At 37.7% G+C, this 19554-nt stretch overlaps 1 protein-coding gene and 1 non-coding gene across 4 annotated transcripts in view; one reads left to right on the top strand and one right to left on the bottom strand.

Moving 5' to 3' along the window:
- The window catches only part of EHBP1 (EH domain binding protein 1), a 293792-nt gene that overhangs the window by 81765 nt on the left and 192473 nt on the right, over positions 1–19554 (top strand). For all 3 annotated transcript variants that reach the window (XM_040993344.1, XM_040993342.1, XM_040993343.1), the window contains exons 6-7: positions 12203–12384; positions 18332–18471. In XM_040993344.1, coding sequence (XP_040849278.1) covers positions 12203–12384; positions 18332–18471 — 322 coding nt within the window. The remainder of the gene's footprint in view (positions 1–12202; positions 12385–18331; positions 18472–19554) is intronic.
- On the bottom strand, positions 4681–4787 carry LOC121165442. Its single transcript, XR_005885235.1, has one exon. It is a non-coding gene; the product is annotated as a U6 spliceosomal RNA (small nuclear RNA).

Below are 19554 nucleotides of genomic sequence, written 5' to 3'. Positions count from 1 at the left end.
TGTTGATGCACCTGGAAAAGCTTGCACATGGCACACGTCCTTGGGCCTCTGCACCCAAGTGGGGGGATGCAGAAGAAATTCCTGATTCCTGGCTTCATTCTGGCTCAGCCCTGTCCATTGCACTTGTTTGGGTAGAGAACCAACAGATGGAAGACCTCTCTCTGTCTCTCCCTCTCTCTCTGTAACTCTGTCTTTCAAATAAAATAAACCATTTTTAAAAGTATGTATCAGCATGATCTACTTTTTCGTAAAAATGAATCTAAAGGGCTAGCATTGTGGTACAGCTGTTTAATCCATTGCCTGTGATGCCAGCACAGTGCCAGTTGAAGTCCTTGCTGCTCTGATTGCAGTCCAGCTGCTTGCTAATCTAATTTGCCTGGGAAAGCAACAGAAGGTGCCCAAGTAATTGCCCACCTACCAGTCACTTAAGAGACCCAGATGATTTCCAGGTTCCTATCTTCAGTAACCTGGCCAAGCCCATCATTGTGGTCATTTGAGGAGTCAGAAAGTGGAAAAATTCCATCTTTGTTAAATTTGCCTTTCAAATAGATCAATATATTTTTTAAAATATGAATAAGCTAGAAAAGTGAACATAGAAATGCTTATCTCTGGTGGTGATACTGCAGTTTGTTCTTTTGAAATTTCTGTTAATGTTTTTGCTTACAATGAACCTGTGTTATTATTGATATTTAAAGTCAGTATTGTTTGTCACTCTAACAGTCTCTTAATTAGGTCCTTTTGAAATTGACGTCACAATTGAATTACGGTCTATCTTATTTGTTACTGTTTTCTATTTCTTGTTCCTTTATTTCTGTTTTTGTCTGCATATGTTTTCCATCTTGTGATTTTAAATGAGCATTTTATGTGATCCCATTTTGTTTCAGTTAATCTCGTTTTTAAGATTTTGTGGTGGTTAACTGGAGTGTGAAATATACATTTATAACTAATCCAAGTTCACTTTCAAATTATGTATTAATTTGCAGGTAATATACATATTTTATAGTAACCAAATAATTGATTAAATACCTTCTGTCCTTTACATCATTGCTATCATTTATTTTACTTATACACAAACTTTTATGTGTACTCACATAAATATTAAATACAGTGTTGTTAATTTTTTTAAATCAAGAATAAGAAAAACAAGGTGGGCAACTGTCTCAGTGGTTAAGCTACCGATTAGGACATCCACATCCCATATTGGAATACTGAGTTCAGTTCATGCCTATGGTCATGACTTCAGCTTCTTGCTAACACAGACCACAGGAGACAGTGGTGATGATTCAAATAATTTGTTTTATAGCAGTGCTCTTTAAGACCTGAATTGAGTTCCAAGCTCCTGGCTTTGGCCTCTTGTCCAAGTAGACATCTGGGTAGTGAACTGGTAAGGGAACACTGTTTGTTCCCTTCTCTTCTTCTCTCCTTCCCTCTGCATTCTTCTTTTTCCATAAGTAATTTTTTTAAAAAGTTTAGGGCCCAGCGCTGGAGCCTAGCAACTGAAGTCCTCACCTTGCAAGCTCTGGAATCCCATGTAGGGGCTGATATCATGTCCTGGCAGCTCCACTTCCCATCCAGCTCCCTGCTTGTGGCCTGGGAAAGCAGTCGAGGACTGCCCAAAGCCTTGGGACCTTGCACCCGTGTGGGAGACCCAGAAGAGGCTTCTGGCTTCTGGCTTCAGATTGGCACAGCTATGACTGTTGTGGCCATTTGGGGAATGAATCATCGGACAGAAGATTTTCCTCTCTTGTCTCTCCTCCTCTCTGTATATCTGACTTTTCAATAAAAATAAATATTTTTAAAAAAAGTTTAGGTCCAAATGGATAAATGATAAAAGCATGTGACTGGTTTTATAAGAGGTAGTGCAGATGGATAGTAAGTACAAAGTCATACATAAGATTTTTGGTGTCAACACTTCAGCAAAGATTGAAAATATAATAGTAGGAGACTAGCATTATTGTATACTGTTGATTATTTGATGTTACTTTTTAGGAACATGATTTGGTGACATACATAAAATCTTAAATGATTTGAATATTTTACTCAAGAGTTTTAGGGGTCAGTGTTAGACAGAGGCAGTTAAGACACTGGCTAGAATGCCTGCATCCCATTGTGACTAACTGGGTTTGATGCTTGGCCCTCATTTTGGTTCTAGTTCTGGTTCCTGACTGCAGCTTGCTGCTAACGCAGATCATGGGAGACAACCATGATTGTTCAAGGAATTGGTTCAGCAAACTATGTAGAAAGCATAGATTGGGTTCCCATCTCTTGCCTTTGTGGGGGTTTGCGAAGTGAACCCAAGGGCTCTCATATAGATAAATAAATATTTTAAGGGAAAAATTGTAAAAGTATTTTTATTTTTCTTTGAACGGCAGAGAAATGAAAGGAAAGAGAGAGGGGTAATGTGGAGGGAAATAGTCCGCCTGCTGCTTCATTCCCCATAGATCTGCAGTAGCCGAGACCAGGCCAAATCAAAAAGCCCAGAACTCAATCTAGTTGTTCCTTTGAGCCATTATCTGTTGTCTCCCGAGTACACATTAGCAGGAAGCAAGGATGAGAAGCCAGAACCAGGACTTGAACCCAAGCACTCCATTATAGGGTCTGGGTGTGCCAAATGGTAGAACTGCTGCACTAAACACCTGCCCACCAGATCTTTTTAAAACTAACAGATTTTTTTGTTGTTTTAGTATGTCTGCTAGAAGCTAATTAGAAAATCTGGCTAATATCTTCTTCAAGAGTAAACAACTGCATAAAATGGTCTGAGTAAACTTTTTTGGTTGCTTTCTTCAGGGTTATACGGGCATGAGTTGACATAAACTGCCCTTTAGCATTTTGTGATAGAATTGACATGATGAACATCTTTTTTTCTATTTGGATAGCCTATACCCATTTTGACTTATGCAATTTTAACTATTTTTGTGTATTTCTGGAATTTCTCTGTAAGGAGGGTGGGGTGTTTAATTTTTATTTTAAAAGAAAGGAGCCTGGCGTAGTAGCCTAATGGCTAAAGTCCTCGTCTTGCATGGACCAGGATCCCATGTGGGTGCCAATTCAAACCCTGGTTGCTCCACTTCCTTTCCAGCTCCCTGCTTGTGGCTTGGGAAAGCAGTGGAGGATGGCCTAAAGCCTTTGGATCCTGCAACCACGTGGGATACCCGGAAGAAGCTCCAGGCTCCTGGCTTCAGCTCAGCTCAGTTCTGGCTGTTGTAGCTACTTGGGGAGTAAACCAGCATATCAGAGAACTTTGTCTCTCCTCCGTGTAAATCTGACTATTCAATAAAAACCAAATATTTTTTTAAAATATTTTATTCTAAATTAAGACTTTTTTTAAGTGTTTGGGAACACATATCTAAATTTTTAAAAATGCTGACACTGTTTACATTTGTGCTACCAAACTCTTTTCCATCCAACCATCTGAATTGGTTATGTTGCTGATATGGTTTCTAATTAAGTCTTTGTGGTTGAGAGAGCGCCCTGTGACATGTAGGCTTAGCATTTAATTGCTCCATAGATTCCAAATTAAATCCTGTCATATTCCATTTGAGTCTGCTGATGAAGCAAAGATCTTTTCCGTATGGCCTGAGGAATATGTTTGCGATGGCATGAAGGACCAGCATCACAATTTTGAAAAAGTTAGAACTGTATAATTTCCATATGAACTTTTTATTTTTTAAAGGTGAAATTTAAAGTGTTATCTATTAAATGGGAAAACACAGGCATGTCATAGACTCTGCATAACATCTGTGCAAGAAATAAAGCAACAGTTGTTAGTTTTGGGTGCAACAAGTTATTTTATCTCAAAAAAGCCAAGTCTCAGGAACTTTTACATTGGATCTTAGTGAAAAGTTCAAAGACAAAAAATGTTATATTTCTTTTATATATATTAGAAGGTGTTCTTACTTTAGCAATGACAAGTCTCTTCCAATTCCACATTATTTCACTTGAAGATTTTGATTCTTCAGTCAGCCGAGTGTGGCTCTTGGCATAAAATATGTTCTAATTCTTTACATTGAAATAACTATGTAAACATGATACAAAATTGAAGATTAAACTAATTGCTGAGACTTTCAAGGCCAGCATTTATCTAGTCACATGCTCTTAAAATGCTAGTCAAAGTTCTCGTTGTCTGTAGTGTACTGATTCAGCAGTACTCAGAACAAAATTTTTTTTAAGAGTTCCCATGGACAAAAATATGAACAGAATCTAGTAAACTTTTGGACTCTAGAAGTGTGTGTGCTTTAAGCAGTGATTTATTATCAGATACTGTGTCAGTAAGAACACTTAAAGTCTTGAAGCCAGTTTGAGACTTGAACCCACATGTTGTTCTGGCAGTATGACAGACTAGCATCAATAACCCCTCTTAGGAAACAGCTAAAAGCAATCACAAAACAGGAAAAGATATTTTTAAATGCAGTTCTGAAATGATACTAATAGAATCGAAAGACATAAAACAATAGTGGTAATAATTGGAAGCAGGAAGTCTAGAAGGCAAGCGTTCATCATCGCTTTTCTACTGAATGTTTCTACTTGATCTGTAATTTTTTGTTTTTTTCTTACATATTTTTAATTTCTAATTTTTCATGATACAATTCCATAAGCTCATGGATTTCCCTGCACACCCTCTGTTTTCCCTTCCCCCCACCACTGTTTTTCCCTGTATTATTATTTTTTTTTACCAGAACAAAAAATATAGAATGTTTCATGAATTTGTGCATCATCCTTGCACAGGTGTCATACTAATTTTCTCTGTATCATTCCAGTTTTAGTATATATGCTGCTAAAGTGAGCACCTTTCCCTATATTGTTGCAGTAGTTCAGTCCTTTAGCAACAGTCAGAAGTCCAACATTCTGCCACTTACATGTATCATGACATTGTAGGTATAGACTAAGGAATACTACTGAGCCATTAAAAAGAATGAATTTCTACCATTTGCCACAAATTGGGTCCCAACTAGAAACCATTATGCTCAGTGGAATAAGCCAATCCCAAAAGGACAAATACCATATTTTCTGACTCACATAAAGCAACCTATATACAAAATGCAAGATACACACACGTAGATACGTATATTCATCTAGAGGAATTATATAATACAGACTAGTATACTGAGAATTGAAAATATAGTGCAGAATGCATCTACTCCTAAATTCAAGATCAACATCCAATGAAACTGTTTATAATGCTGAACTTTCTACCATGTTTGATCTATAATTTATTGCTTTTACCTCTGCATGGAAATGCAGAAAAGTCTAGCACTTCTCCATTCCCATAGCAGGAAGGTCTGATAAGTTTTCTTTGTTGATTAAAGCTTGAGACTCCAGAATTTGCCATTCTGTGGATCAAGGAGGAGTAACTACACTGCATAGAAGGAAATAATGCGGAAAAAAACAACTCTTGTAGTTAACATAAGTATAAAGACAATATCACCTTGGAAATTTGTCATCAGGAGCTAGCCCTCACTGTTTTCAAAACTTTTCTTTATAATGCTATAATTAAGTTATTTATTGTATTAAATTTCTATGTTAATATTAGTTTATTGATGAATCTCTGTAATTAAATGAAGAGAGTACATAATGCATTTTGAAAGAATTATTTTTTTTAAATGTGCTTGTTCACAGTCTCAACATTTCTCTGTGACAAGGTGTCCCTTAACAAGAACTGACATAGTCATAGAGAAGAAGGTACCCTAATACACTGTTGGGGGGGGATTGTAAACTAATACAGCCTCTATGGGGGACTGCAAGGAGATTCCTCAAAAATCTGAAAATAGGTCTACTAAATGACCCATGCTTGGTCACAAGAAAGAATGAATGAAACCCTGTCTTTTGCAGCGAACTGGCTTCAACTGAAGACCATTATGCTTAGTGAAATAAATCCAAAAGAAGCAGTTATTATCTTTCTTTGATTTGTAACTTATATAGAGAGTACAAAATATGTTTGTGAGTGAAATTGACATCTTAAATTTTGTTTATTATTTACAGCTCTTGTTTGTACTCTTTTATAAGAATGGTCTCTATACTTGCTGATTTTTTTTTCTTTATTGGAAGATTAAGCTTGTGTGGCTACTAAGTAAACAGTATGTTATCACAGATATTAAAAGAGAGAGAAAAGGCATAGGAAGAAGGAGGTTGGGGTATACCATTGTGGGCTTAAAATTGTGTTTATGAAATACATGAAAACTGTTCTGTTTGTGCAAGTAAATGGAAAAATGAGGATATGTAAAGCAAAACAAAAACAGAAGAAAAAATAGTTGTGTATCTTTTCTGGAATACTATTTTTAACCTGAAAAAAGAAAGGCAAACTGGTTATTTACTCTGGTAATTATTTAGTAAATATTTTCTTGAAAATGGGGGCAAAATGAGATTATTATTAAAGGCAAAGACTAAAATAATCCGTTATCAGTGGTATTAAACTTTAGTTTTCAGTTGAAAATTTAAATTTAGGAAAAGTTGCACTGGTCAGTTCAAGAGCTTCCTTATGCTTAAAGGGTTTTCTGGATCTGGCATTGTACCAAGTGGGTTAAACCACTACTTGAGTTGTTAACATCCCCTATTGGAGTGCTCTTTGAGTCCCAGATGCCTTACTTCTAATGCAGCTTCCTACTAATGTGCCTGGGAAGGTAGCACAAAATGGTTGCAGATACTTGGGCCTCTACCACCTACGTCAAAACCAGTTTGGTGTCCTTGATTCCTGACTTCAGCCTGGCCCAGAAGTGGTCGTTGCAACTATTTGTGGAGTGAAATCTGCAGAGAAAAGCTCTCTCTCTTTCACTTTTAATGTCTCTACCATTTTCTCTGTTGATGTTCTTTTCAAATAAATAGGCTTTAAAAATATATTTTTTGGAATAGAGGATCATATAAATATGTGTGATATTTTTGGCACTACACAATCAAATGTGTCGATATTTTCGTAGTTCAGAGAATCAGTATGTTCTGATGACCAGAGTAAGAAGTTGCCAGATCAGGTATGGGTAAAAGATTCATGCAATGTAGATGATAGAGCAATAGATTTTAGTTTAACAGAGTTTAAAACATTTCTTCATGTGATTTCGAATTCTGAGTTACTGTAACCCTTTAAGAAAGTTCTGCTACGTTTTTGCTTAGTATTAAAGATGAAAAAAAAAATCTGAAAGGTTATTAAAATATTCCTCTTTTCCAAGTACATATGTGTTTGAAGCTTGACATTCTTATATTTCAACCAAAATGTAGAGCTATTAAACCAGACAATAAAAAGGTATTGTAAACATAAAGACATTGAAGAGATTTGTAGAAATATGAAATAGAGCTAGTATTCTCATTAAATTTTTCTGTAGAAAGTATATTTGTTTTTCATAAAAATGTTAATGTGTTTGTGTTATTTTAAACAAATTAAATATCAAGTAAGTATACCTGAAGAAAGGGCTCAAAATTATGTAAAATTCTGTGTGTTAAAGGGGAAGAATGGTTAATTGTAAAAAGGGATTTTTCACAAGATTTATTGCTTGGGATTGTGCCAATTTTTTTATTTATTTCTCGATTTGTGTGACTTAGAAAACATTTTGGAACTTCATATCTGAGAATTTCTACTGCTTTATTTGTCGTTATATATAATACAGAACAGTTTGTTCTTTAGGTGATTTTTACATAAAGAAAAGGTCCTATTGCAGAAGTGGACAGCAGTATATAAGATGAGTTAAATTTTTTTTTAGGATCCATGGAATATTTATAAATATCTATCATGAATTAGGCCATTAAGCTTATCTCAGTACAGTTTGAGAGATCATTATACTTACCATACCTGTGACCCCATTTGTATTAAATAGTAACCAGTTTCAAGAAGAGAAGAAAAGCTCCATATAGAGAGTTCCCAGTTCAAGTCCTGGTTCCTCTGTTTTTAAGCCAGCTTCCTCATGATAATGTACATCTTGGAATAAGTAGGTAATATGTCAGATACATGGGTTCCTGCAACCTACTTGTAAGACTTAGTTTCTCTTTGGAGAGTGAATCAGCAGTACAGAAACTCTGTGTGTCGGTCTCTCCATTTTCACATAAAATGAAAATAAAAATTCTAAAAAAAAACTCATTAAAAATTTTTAAATGTATTTTATTAACTTATTTGAAAAAGACAGAAAAAGCAAAAAAGGACAAATAAAATTCTTTGATCCACTGATCTTACCCCTAAAAGTTGGAACTGAGCAAGGCAGAAGCCAGCAGCCCAAAATTCATTCAGGGACTGCCAGAGACCCAAGTCCTTCAGCCTTCATCTGCTGCCTCCAAGGCTGCACATTATCAGGAAACTGGAATTAGAATTAGAGACAGGGCTCATACCCAATCACTCCATTAAGGAATTGCAGGGGTCCCAAGTGGTTACACAACTACCTATGCATATGCTTGCCCCAGAATATCCTATTTAACTATACTGCTTCATACCTTCCATGACGTTTTATGGAGAAAAATAAATTATATTGGCAACCTGTTTTTGTTGCTGTTGTTGGTAACATCAATCTTTTAAAGTGTTTATAAAAATAATCTCATTAGAATGTGTCTGTTGATTTTTAGTTCATTCCTTGTTAGGGAATTTAAAAGTACAGTCTTTCTTATTTTCATGTGCCAACAAAACACCTACTGCTTGCAGTGTGACTAGCAATGAGCGCATTGAGGTGGAGAATTTATCTTAGCTTTAATCATGTAACTACACTAAAGGAAATATTGCTATTAGTTGTGATTTATCTGTTTTCCTCCTTTCAAGTTGTTTATCCTGCATTGAACTTGTTATAATGTTAATATAATAACTAGTCCATAAAATCTACTTAAAATATTGTTTATTAAGTACTTCCTATATGCTAAATACTTTGCTGGGTGTTTTCATGTTGATAAGACTTTCTCTATGACTTACTTCTAGGAGAAGAATTGTAGCATCATAAGATATGTATATCTAGTTTTACAAGATAATGCCTAAAGTTGTGGCAGTTGAAACTCTGGCAGTATCAGAGAGTTGGTATTCATATTGGTACTTGGTATTGTGCACCTTTAAAAACTACTTGCTAGCCTGAGAGTGTGAAATTGAATCTTGGCTACAAAAAAATCAATCCATGAATAATAACTGCTGATATCACATTACAATTCAGGTTATTGATTTCTAGTTGAATTTGGCTGGATTTCAAAAAAAGAAAAATACAAACAGTCTTTTTTTAAGAAAACATTTATTTGAAAGACGAGTTGCAGAGAGGGAGATCTTCCATCCACTGGTTTGCTCCCCAAACCTCTGAAACAGATGGGTTTGTGCCAGGCCAGGAGCCTCATTTGGATCTCCCAGGAGTGTGCAGGGACTCAAGGATTTGGGCTGTTTTCTGCTGCTATCCCAGGTGTGTTAGCAGGGAGCTGGATTGGAAGTGGGGAAGCTGGGACTCCAGCCAATACCTGTGTAGGATGCTGGCTCTATGAACAGTGACTTAACTTCATGCTCTATTATGCTCATCTGCCCAGACCTCACAAAGTCCTGTTTTAATTGTTACTGAGCAGGAAATTACTTAAATGGTCCAACTTCATATCGGATTTGGTGGCTTTTATTGACTAATGTTTGAAAGACACTGATTTACCAGGTGCTTAAAGCATTCTATTTTCTTACAAGCCTGAGTTCAGCAAGTAAAACTCTCCTACATAATTTTTAATCTGAGGCTGACAGAATATTAATTTAAAAAATCGAGGTTTTGTAGAAAGCATACTGAAACTGAGCTTTTAAAATTATACTTATTTATATATTTTTAGTTTGATTATTTGATTATAAACTGAAATACAGTAAAAGATCAATGTTTTACTTGGTGAAACAGATTTGTTTAGCAAAAACTGAAAAATAACTTGACAGTTAGTATGTCATGCTTTCAAAACAGAGGCTTTGAATCTTCTATGTAGAAGTTGTTAGCTATTCTAAAGGTACAATAAGAGATTATTGTTCATATCAGTGTAATAAGTTGATACTCCCTGGTCGTACTTTTTCATTTTGCACGTTGTCAGAACCTTGGGCCTTAATCTTATTCTTTGATTGACAGTACCAACCAGAGAAAGAACACTTGTATTGTTTGCTGTAGTCACATCTGTTCAACTTGATTCAGTTGAGGGTATTTGCATATTCTTAAGTATTTCTTCTGAGAGAGCTTAAATCCTTCTCAAGTGCCTGATACATTTTTGAAATTCATTCATAAGGTATCTGCATGCACTAATAGTTTTGTAGAATATTTCTGTGCATAATCTCTCAGATAAGACCCATTTTAAAACAAGATATTCTTTAAGGATGCTACATTATATTTTTTAGTTATTCTACTGGACAGAAATGGCAGGTTTTTGAAAAATGCTGTTTTAATTTTTTAAATTAAATTTCTCTATCCTTGTTTTAGGTGAATTTGTCAATCAAATAAGGATTTATTAAATGATAATTCGAAGGTATTAATAATTGTTCCGGCCTGGGGTGGAAAATTGAGTGATTTTATAGAAAAGCATTACGGAGGTTGATTGGATTTTTGTTTAACTTCTTTATTTTATAGAAAGGTTACCAGTGCTCAACTTTCCAACCTGCCTAGAATCATACAGCTTGGAAAGAAGCATTAAATTTTTGTCTCAATTTTCAGACATTAAAACCTACTCCTACTGAATAATGATATGACCTTTGATTTATATAACCTACAACTTATACTGCATCTAAACTTTTCTTTTTGTCATTAGAACATGTAGTCTTCCTTTATTTCTGCCTGAACCACCTCTTTCCAAATTCATATCTGATCTACTTACAGATGTAAAAGCTGTTATATTATTTTATCTCATTTATCATCAAATTTCTCCAGAAAATGTGCAATCAGTATTTTGTCATCCTGTTTTTCATATTTTCCTATGGCATAGACTATTCAGTGAAGGATAATTATGAAAATGGAAATAATCCATTTCTGATTGAGAATAGCTATGTTGGGAATAATTTTGCTGAGGTCTGTTAGCAGTGTAACCATGGGCATGGAATCTGAGGAGCCGCCTCTTTTTAAAAATTTTTTTCCTTAATATGTATTATGTTAAGGAAAGTAGCAAGAACTTTGGACTACAGTAATTAGAAATAAGGCCCTGGGAAGAAATAAAGTTCAAATCACAGGACAGATACAATTTTGATGCTATGGTCAAAAAAGAGATAGAATGCCTCATAGGCTAAAAAATTTAGGTATACAGGAAAGAAAAATATCTTATGGTTATAGCAAGTATAATCGAAGAAAAACAGTTGCTGAATAATTTTTTTAAAAAGATGTCTCTCTTTTGCTTCAAAGAGTTAGAACAAAACAGGAGTAACAAAAAGAGGGAGGACGAGAAAAAGATGCTCCATTAGCTAATTTACTCCCCAAATGGCAGCAATATCCAGAACTGGGCCAGTCCAAAGCTGGGAGCCAGGAGCTTCTTCTTCTGAGCTCCCACATAGATGCAGGGTTCCAAGACCTTGGCCATCCTTTCCCAGACCATTAGCAGGGAGCCAGATTAGAAATGGAGCAGCCATACCCATACTCGATGCCAGCACCACAGGTGGAAGATTAGCATGCTATGCTGCTGTGCCAGCCCCTGTTGAATACTTTTTTATGCTTGGCTGTTTACTGGATCCTCTTCTCAAGGTTTTTTATCTCGAGTTTTGTTTCTTGCATTTCCTTTCTTAAGATACGTATAGTTCCAAGCTTCTCTTATTTTTGTCTGGACCACTTCTTACCAAATTCATATCTGCCTGATTTACAAAAACTAAGACACCGCCTTATCTGATTTTAATTGTTTCAGATATTCATTGGAGCAAGTGCTCTGTCATTTAATGTTATTATTTTTAGCATTTTGACATGTTTACTTTTAAAATTTAATAGAAGGGTAGAGAAGGAGGGAGAGGGAGAACTTCCATCTGCTAATTGACTTCCCAAATGCTTACAACTGACAGTCCAGGGCCAAAATGAAGCCAGGAGCCTAGACCTCTATCTAGGACTTCATATGGATGACAGGTGCCCAACCAACTGAGCTATCATCTGCCTCCCACGATGCATTAGCAAAAAAGCTTAATTGGAAACAGGAAGCAGAATTTGAATCAGCATCCTGACACGAATGCAAGCATCCCAGTTGGTGGCTCAGCAGGCTTCACCACCAAGCCTACTCCTGAAATTAGTATTTTAAAATATTTGTGAGCTAACTTTACATTACTTAATCATTTTTTGTCTTCCAGGAATCCCCTTCTGGTCGAAGGAAAGCTCTTGCTACTAGCAACATCAACATGAAACAATATGCAAGTCCTATGCCAACTCAGACTGACGTTAAGTTAAAATTCAAGCCATTATCTAAAAAAGTAGTATCTGCCACTCTCCAGTTTTCATTATCTTGCATTTTCCTTCGGGAAGGAAAAGCTACGTAAGTGTCTTTTGTCAAATAAGCTGCTTCATATTGTGTGTCAAAACACCATAAACAGCTTTATATGCAATATAGTGTGCATAGTAAAACATCCTAGAACATACCAGTCATTCTTGCCATTTTTTTTCAGAGGCTGAATTTTAAATATGCCTTCTTACTTACAGTCACTTTTCATTCTAGAGAATTAACAATAGTTAAAAGTGACTGTAGCTCCAACTTCTAAACTGTACCTAATAGTGTTTCATACCTGTTTGTTTTATGTTTCTGTGTCTTCAGTGTGTAGCTTGTATTCTCAAGTTCAGACAATTACATTTAGAGAATTATTTCATGTAATTGAACTGTGTAAGGAACCCAAGTGAAGTTTAGGGTAAGAGGGATGGGAGTACTTGGAGAGATTTTTTTCAAATTCATATTCCCTGCTGGACCTTCCAAAAACTGCTGGAAGGGGCAGTTTATACTGTAATCATTATCCTTCTTTAACAGTCATTTATTAAGCACCGAATAGACATTCCACAAAGCTCTCTAGGATCAATTCTGATCTTTAAAATTCTAACAGAACAGATTTTGTGAACATACATAGAACTGAGAGAAAAATGTGCCATCTACCTTCATTTTGTTACATACCAGGTAAGTACATGTTGTGGATGTAACGACAGAACTCATTACCTAGTTGAAGTGGAAATTGAAATGAAATTTCTTTGCCTAGACTTGAAAGGTGAGGGAATCTAATCTGAATCATGGGTCTGAACATACTTGACCTGGAGGAATGTGGTGATTATAATTGGCCATATCTGCTTGACTGATTAGCCTGGATTCTGTGCATCACTGTAACTGGGATGTTTGGCACTCATCTATAAATGACTTGGTAGATAAGAATAAACCCTCTCTTCAGAAAGTTGGATTCTGAGTGAGTACAGGTAGAGCTACTACAGATTGGAAGCATGTTAGTCTCACTTAGATTATATAGATGAATAATGAGAAATAAAGATCTTACCCTGAAACTGAATCCAAAATGAAAGGAAACACAGGAACGAGAGAGAAAGCAAATTCAGAGAAGATTCTTTGTGGATGGATTTCCTCACACTGGGCAAAAGCAGCATGTGAATCAGCACCATTCACAGGAATTTCTGAGAGGAAATTCAGCCAAACCAAGTGTCGCAATTTGAGTTGAATAGTTTTCTTAGAACATACTAAATTTCCTCTCTAGTGCCTCCAGGTTCCTTGCTTCCTTACCAAAGGAAAATGTTCAGGATTACAGAATGAAGGAACTAAAATGGTAAAATTTAAAAAGTTAACATTTAAAAAATGGTATTTATAAATGATGTCCCTTTCATTATGTATTACGGATTAGTGAACAATTTTTTTAAGGTATTTACAGGGAAGTACTAGAACTCTTTTTATTTGACAGAATTTGTGTCATGGAGTTTATTTAAAAACAGAGAAATAATTTTGCTACCTGCATGCTTTTATGACATAAAATGCCAAGAATTTTTAAAAACTAGTTTTCAAACTCATGCCATATTTAGAAGATAAGTAAATAACAATAAACCTCTTAAGCAGTCTTCATTTGGTTTTCTGAATTTGAATAAATTTGTCAAATTGAAAATTAATTTACATGTAGTGTTTCAGAAATAAGTCATTCATTGGAGTTTATTTGAAATTTAATATTAAAATAATAGAAAAAGATTTTACAATTAGAATGTTAATGTAAACTTTGCAAGTTTACATTTAAAATATCAAGATAAGGAGTATTTATATATAGTTAATCAAAAAAACATAGTATTTCGCTAATAAGCAGCTCAGATAATTTTCATTTTGTAATTCTTAACAAGGCTATACTTTGCTCTTTGATGCCTTTTTCTTAACTTTTGGGGGTATTATAGTCCCTTAGTAAAAAAACATACATTGAAGGAAGATTTAATGTGATTTTTAGAGGTATACTGCTTTTTTTTCATTCCTAGCCACATTCCTCAAAGGGTTCATGGACTTCAGATTAAAAATTCTTATTCTAATTCCTTTTGAATTCCTTCATACTCAGAAAAATTTCAGTCTTCTGTATGTCTTCAGTACAGAAAGAAGCTTGCAACCATTTTTAATCCTTTTAATTATACTTAATGTGTTAAAATTAATGTATATAAATAGATTTTTCCCCAATATTATAACTGTTAAAAGATTGGTTGAGCAATCTAATAGGAAGAAGAAACAAATTACTATGAAAAATTCAGGCTCACTTGACAGTGGATCCCAGGCCGTGTATGTCATACAATACAGAAAGACCAGCCAGGCCCCGGGGTCCCTGCTGACTTGGCCATAGACGTGGTGGCTGTCAGTTGTCCCAGGAGGGGTGTTTGGGGATATGTGGTTGGGAGAACCTCTGAAGTAGTACATTACAGGTGATTAGTGACTAGGGGACTTGCATGGACCTGGCCACTGCAACTGCAGATAAATAAGGGAGCTGAGGGGGAAGCCAAAAGTCATATCTGGGTCAAACCAGGATACCTGCCCACATGGGAGACCTGGGCTGGGCTAGCTGGCAACAGTTATAGCCCACAGGCACACACAAAAGTTAAGGCTGGAGGGTCATAGTGCCCGCCATTGAGTGCTGGGGCAAAAGGTGGACCATGTTAGGCTGGGCTATGACACTAACCAGCATACTAAAGAACAGGGTCTGGGGGCATTCTGAGGGGGAGTAGGCTTATATTTTTGGAACTGTAATACCCACTGGTTTGTTCAAGGCTGAGGGTGGTGACAGCCAAGTTAGGCATGACCACAGAACTCGTCAACACTCGTGGGAACTGGAGTTTACTGTAGGCTGGGTTGACCCAAGATTCAGCACCTACAGGTGTGTCCAAGCATTGGGTATGGGGACAGGCCAGGATGCAGCATCCACCAACACTCACAAAAGCCAAGACTGGAGGGTGGACTATGCTGGGCAGGGCCTGACACACATAAGATCCATATCTGGAAGCAGGTCTTGTGGGGGAACTTGGGGAACTCCTGTAGTGAGTTATAGCTCCTGCTGGTGAGCACAGGAGTTGAGCTAGACCAGGCAAGGATGCTCCACTTATCAGCAGGTATGTGGGCTGGCTGGGAGTGCAGACCGAGCAAGACCAGGCCAAGTCATAGCACATGCTGGCATGCATGGGAGCGAGGATGGGATGCAAGCCATTCTGGGCTATGCTTCTGTAACTGCCTGTTTGCATGAGAGTCGGGGATAGGGGACAGACTGGGCAGGGCTAGGCTGCAGCATCCACCAATGAGAGTTGGGACTGAGAACAGGCCAGGTTGCAGCAACTGATAGCAAAGGTCAAGACAGAATGGGTTGGAGCAACTGCTGGCACCCACAAGATATGTGGCTGGGAGTAGGCCTGTTTGGGGGAGCCAAGTGGGCCTGGTAAGGATCCTGCGGGGCTGCGGTTCCCACTGCTGAGTGTGAGAGCTGGAATGGGGTGGGAAACTTGCCTGGACATGACTGCAGCATCCACTGGCATGATGTGGACTGGGTCTGGGGCATGCCAGACTGGGCTAGGCTACAACTCCCTCTGGTGCTTTCCAGGCAGGGCTAGGCTATAGCACCCACTGGTAAGAGGTACAGCTCTTGGTATGTGTTGGTTAGGTAAGACCACTGTACATGCCAGTAAATGCTGAGACAGGAGGTGGACAAAGTCTGGTTGGGCCACGTACCTATCAGTGTGTGAGATTTGCAACTGGGAAGTGGTCTAATAAAGGAGCTTAGAGAACTCCTCTGTTATGATGCAGTCCCTGCTGGTGAGTGCAAAAGCTGAGGCTGGGAGCATCCAGACCAGGCTGGGTTACAGTGCCTGCCTGCCACATGTGGATCAGGTCTGCGAGTGGGCCTCAAGCAGTTTGTAGCACCCACTAGCAGATGTGGGAACCAGAACAGGGTTGGGCCGCAACACCAGCCAGTTCACATTGGGGCCAGGACTCGGGGCTGGCTGGATTGGGCTAGGCTGTAGTCCCCACCTGCATCAGTTAGAACTGGGGCAGGCTGGGCAGAGCCCAGCAAATCCAGGTGAGGTGGGTTATTCCAGTTTCTACCAGCACACATAAGACCTGGTGGGGTCACTGGAGCCTGGTAAGGATTACTGTGGGGGCCATACTGCTGGGCCACTGTTCTTGCTGGTGAGCATGAGAGCTAGGACAAGGAGTGGACCAAGCTGGGCAGGGCTGTAACACCCAGCTGTTGACCTGCATGTGAGCTGGTTTAAGGGGAAAGCCAGCTGTGCTAAATCACTATCTGCTAGTGCATGCATGAGCCAGAGTAGATGTAGGCTGACTAGGTTTTGCCGTAGCATCAGCTAGCAAGTGCCAGGAATGGAGGGCAAATCCTGTTGAGCTAGACTGTAGTACCACATGGAAAGTGTAAGATCCAGAGTTGGCAATGGGCCTTTTCCGTAGGGAAACTATGGACACCCCTCTGAAGGGCTGCAGCTCCCACCAATGAGTGTGAGAACCAGTGTTGGGGGCAGGCCAGACACCAGCCAGCATAAATATTGGCTGGATAGAGGTGTCAGTTGGGCTGAGCTAGGCTTCCACACCCACTGATGTGTACAAGAGCTGAATGGGATGTGGGACCGACCAGACAAGTTTGCTGCAAATATTACGTGCAGGAACCAGAGCAGGGGCAGGCCTAGTAGGAGTTATTGGGGATTGCTCTGACTGGGCTGAAGTTTCTGCTGGTTTGTTTAAGGGCAAAGTGTGTGTTGGATAAGGTTAGGCTGGGCCACAGCATCCTTTTGTTATGCTTGAGATGGGACTGAGGATAGATCTGACTAGGTGATTGCAACAACCAGTGTGTTTGTGGGCTGATGGTCTGAGCCATCCCCTGCAATGGCTGGCACACACAGAAGTCAGGTCTGGAATCACCTCAGATGAGATTTGTTTGGGGACCCCCAAACTGAAGCACTAGACTCAAAAGTCCAACCACAGTGAAGATCGCACCATGTGTGGTCTGACTGTGGAGTGTATGTGTCAAAATGGGTCTCCTCGATTGCTGAAGCCTATGTAGTGGGGTGGTAGGCCCAGATGCACATGGGGACAAGACAGCTCATTGAGGCCTGCAGAGGACATCTACTACGTGGCAGAGGATGGAGGGCAGAAAAAATTGAACAACTCTTCTGGCAAAACTTTGACAGCAAGTATCTGGGCAAATCAGGACTCTAAAGTGGACCATGTCATTCACAAGGATTTCCTCAACTTTGAAACAATGAAATCACCAGCATCTCAGAACTATTGAAATCACTTAACAGTATCCTTGGAACATGCTCCACATCAGGGATCCTAGGATGACATCGAATGGCTATTCCCCCATCCCTGGGTACTGATGCAATTAGGCTGCTGACAGTGGCCTTCTTCTGCTCCTCCCACCCCCCACCAGATACAGCAAGAAGCAAAAATATTGGAAACAATTGTCTCAATCACTTTCCCCAGACCTCAACCCTTCCCACCCTAATCAGTGGTCCACATGGGCCTTCTCAACTATGTAAATATCATGAGAAATAAATTTTTTTAAAAGACTGAGATTCTCTTATTCCACTTGCATAAGACAAAGTGTTTTAGGGTTCAAATTTTTTTCAAATTTTGGAATGATTGGGTATCGATGCAAAGAGATATCTTGAGGACGAGACCCAAACCCAAGATGAAGTTTAGTTGTTTCATATATACTTTATATGTATATATGTCGATAACTTTATGGTAAGTTTAAGTAGCATTTTTGTGCAGCTGCATTTTGTCTATAGCCTCTCCGATGTGAAATTTTCTTCTTGTGACATCCTGTGAGTGCTTATAAAATTTCAGATTTTAGAGCATTTTGTCTTTTGCATTTTCAGATTGGTAATGTTCAGCTTGTATTTTTGTTAGGAAATTGTCATTTTCCAAGCAATGTCATCCAATAAATTGCATGTTATATTTTGGATTATTGCTATAGGGATGAAGACATGCAAAGTTTGGCTAGTTTAATGAGCATGAAGCAGGCTGACATTGGCAATTTAGATGACTTTGAAGAAGACAATGAAGATGATGAAGATAACCGTGTGAACCAAGAGGAAAAGGCTGCCAAAATTACAGGTTGGCTTTATTTTAGCATTAAGTTAGTGCATCTTTCTTTGCAGAGTTGAAAACATTATTTCAAAAATAGCTCCTCTGCTAAGGTATTTTTTTCTTCCTTTTATAGTACACTATTTAATTCATTGAAAGCTTTGAATGCTGACTTGTAAGTACCTTAACAGATTTTAGCAGTTTAATATCAAATCCCAGGTTAGTCAAAAAGACATACAACATCCTGAGCCGAAGTATAAAGCAGTCTAAACATGCTTATGTCTTTTCATTGTATGTATGAGTGTATGAGCTCACACCACTTAAATGAAGATTCTGATTTGAGTTGGCATGTATCATACATCCGTGTATCTTGCGGTTTCTATGCTGCTATCCTTAAAATATTACAGTGTTATGTGGGCTTTGTATTAATTAGTCCCATAAATATTTGTTGATGGTCTGTTACATTTAAGTATTGATGTTGCAGTTTTCCAACTGGAGTGAATGTTAAGCACTATTTATTTCTCTAGTTAATTAATTTTCTCAGTTGCCATCTCTTAATTTCTGTTTCCTCTTCACTATTTGGTGATTTTTTCCCAAGTTCATTGAGTATTTTATCACTGAATGTTTGGCTCTCTCACCTTCTCTTGTAATGCAGATAATTTCCACTGACTACATTGATTGCCCATTTAACTCCCTGGCCAAAAAGTTTCTTGACTGCTTAAAATCTCATCACCATCACTTCCACTCTGTTACTCTCAGTCTGCCATAAGGAACTAATTATACATGTGTGCAAAGATTGCTGCTTTGTTAGGTGCAAATTTTATGAATTATTATTTTCTAGTTTGTAATTTTAGTTTTGATTTCTTGTTTCACCCAAGGGCATTTAGGAAAATACATTTTACTATATGTATTATTTGTTTACTTCTAGTTAGTTTTATTCAGAAGTCTCTTGAATTTTACATTTTCAAAAAATTTTGGAGTTATTTTTTCTTTTGAAATAAAATAAACATTTTAATAAATTTTTCTTTTTTACATGTGTATTCAATTTGTTGGATTCAGCATTAGACTGAACTTTTCATTTATATTATTTTTTATTTGTACAGTTCATCTGTT

The sequence above is a fragment of the Ochotona curzoniae genome, unplaced genomic scaffold (assembly GCF_017591425.1).
Source record: "Ochotona curzoniae isolate NIBS_2020 unplaced genomic scaffold, NIBS_Ocur_1.0 contig_883, whole genome shotgun sequence".
In the NCBI taxonomy this organism is placed as follows: domain Eukaryota; kingdom Metazoa; phylum Chordata; class Mammalia; order Lagomorpha; family Ochotonidae; genus Ochotona; species Ochotona curzoniae.
This window is presented reverse-complemented; position numbering and strand designations above follow the sequence as displayed.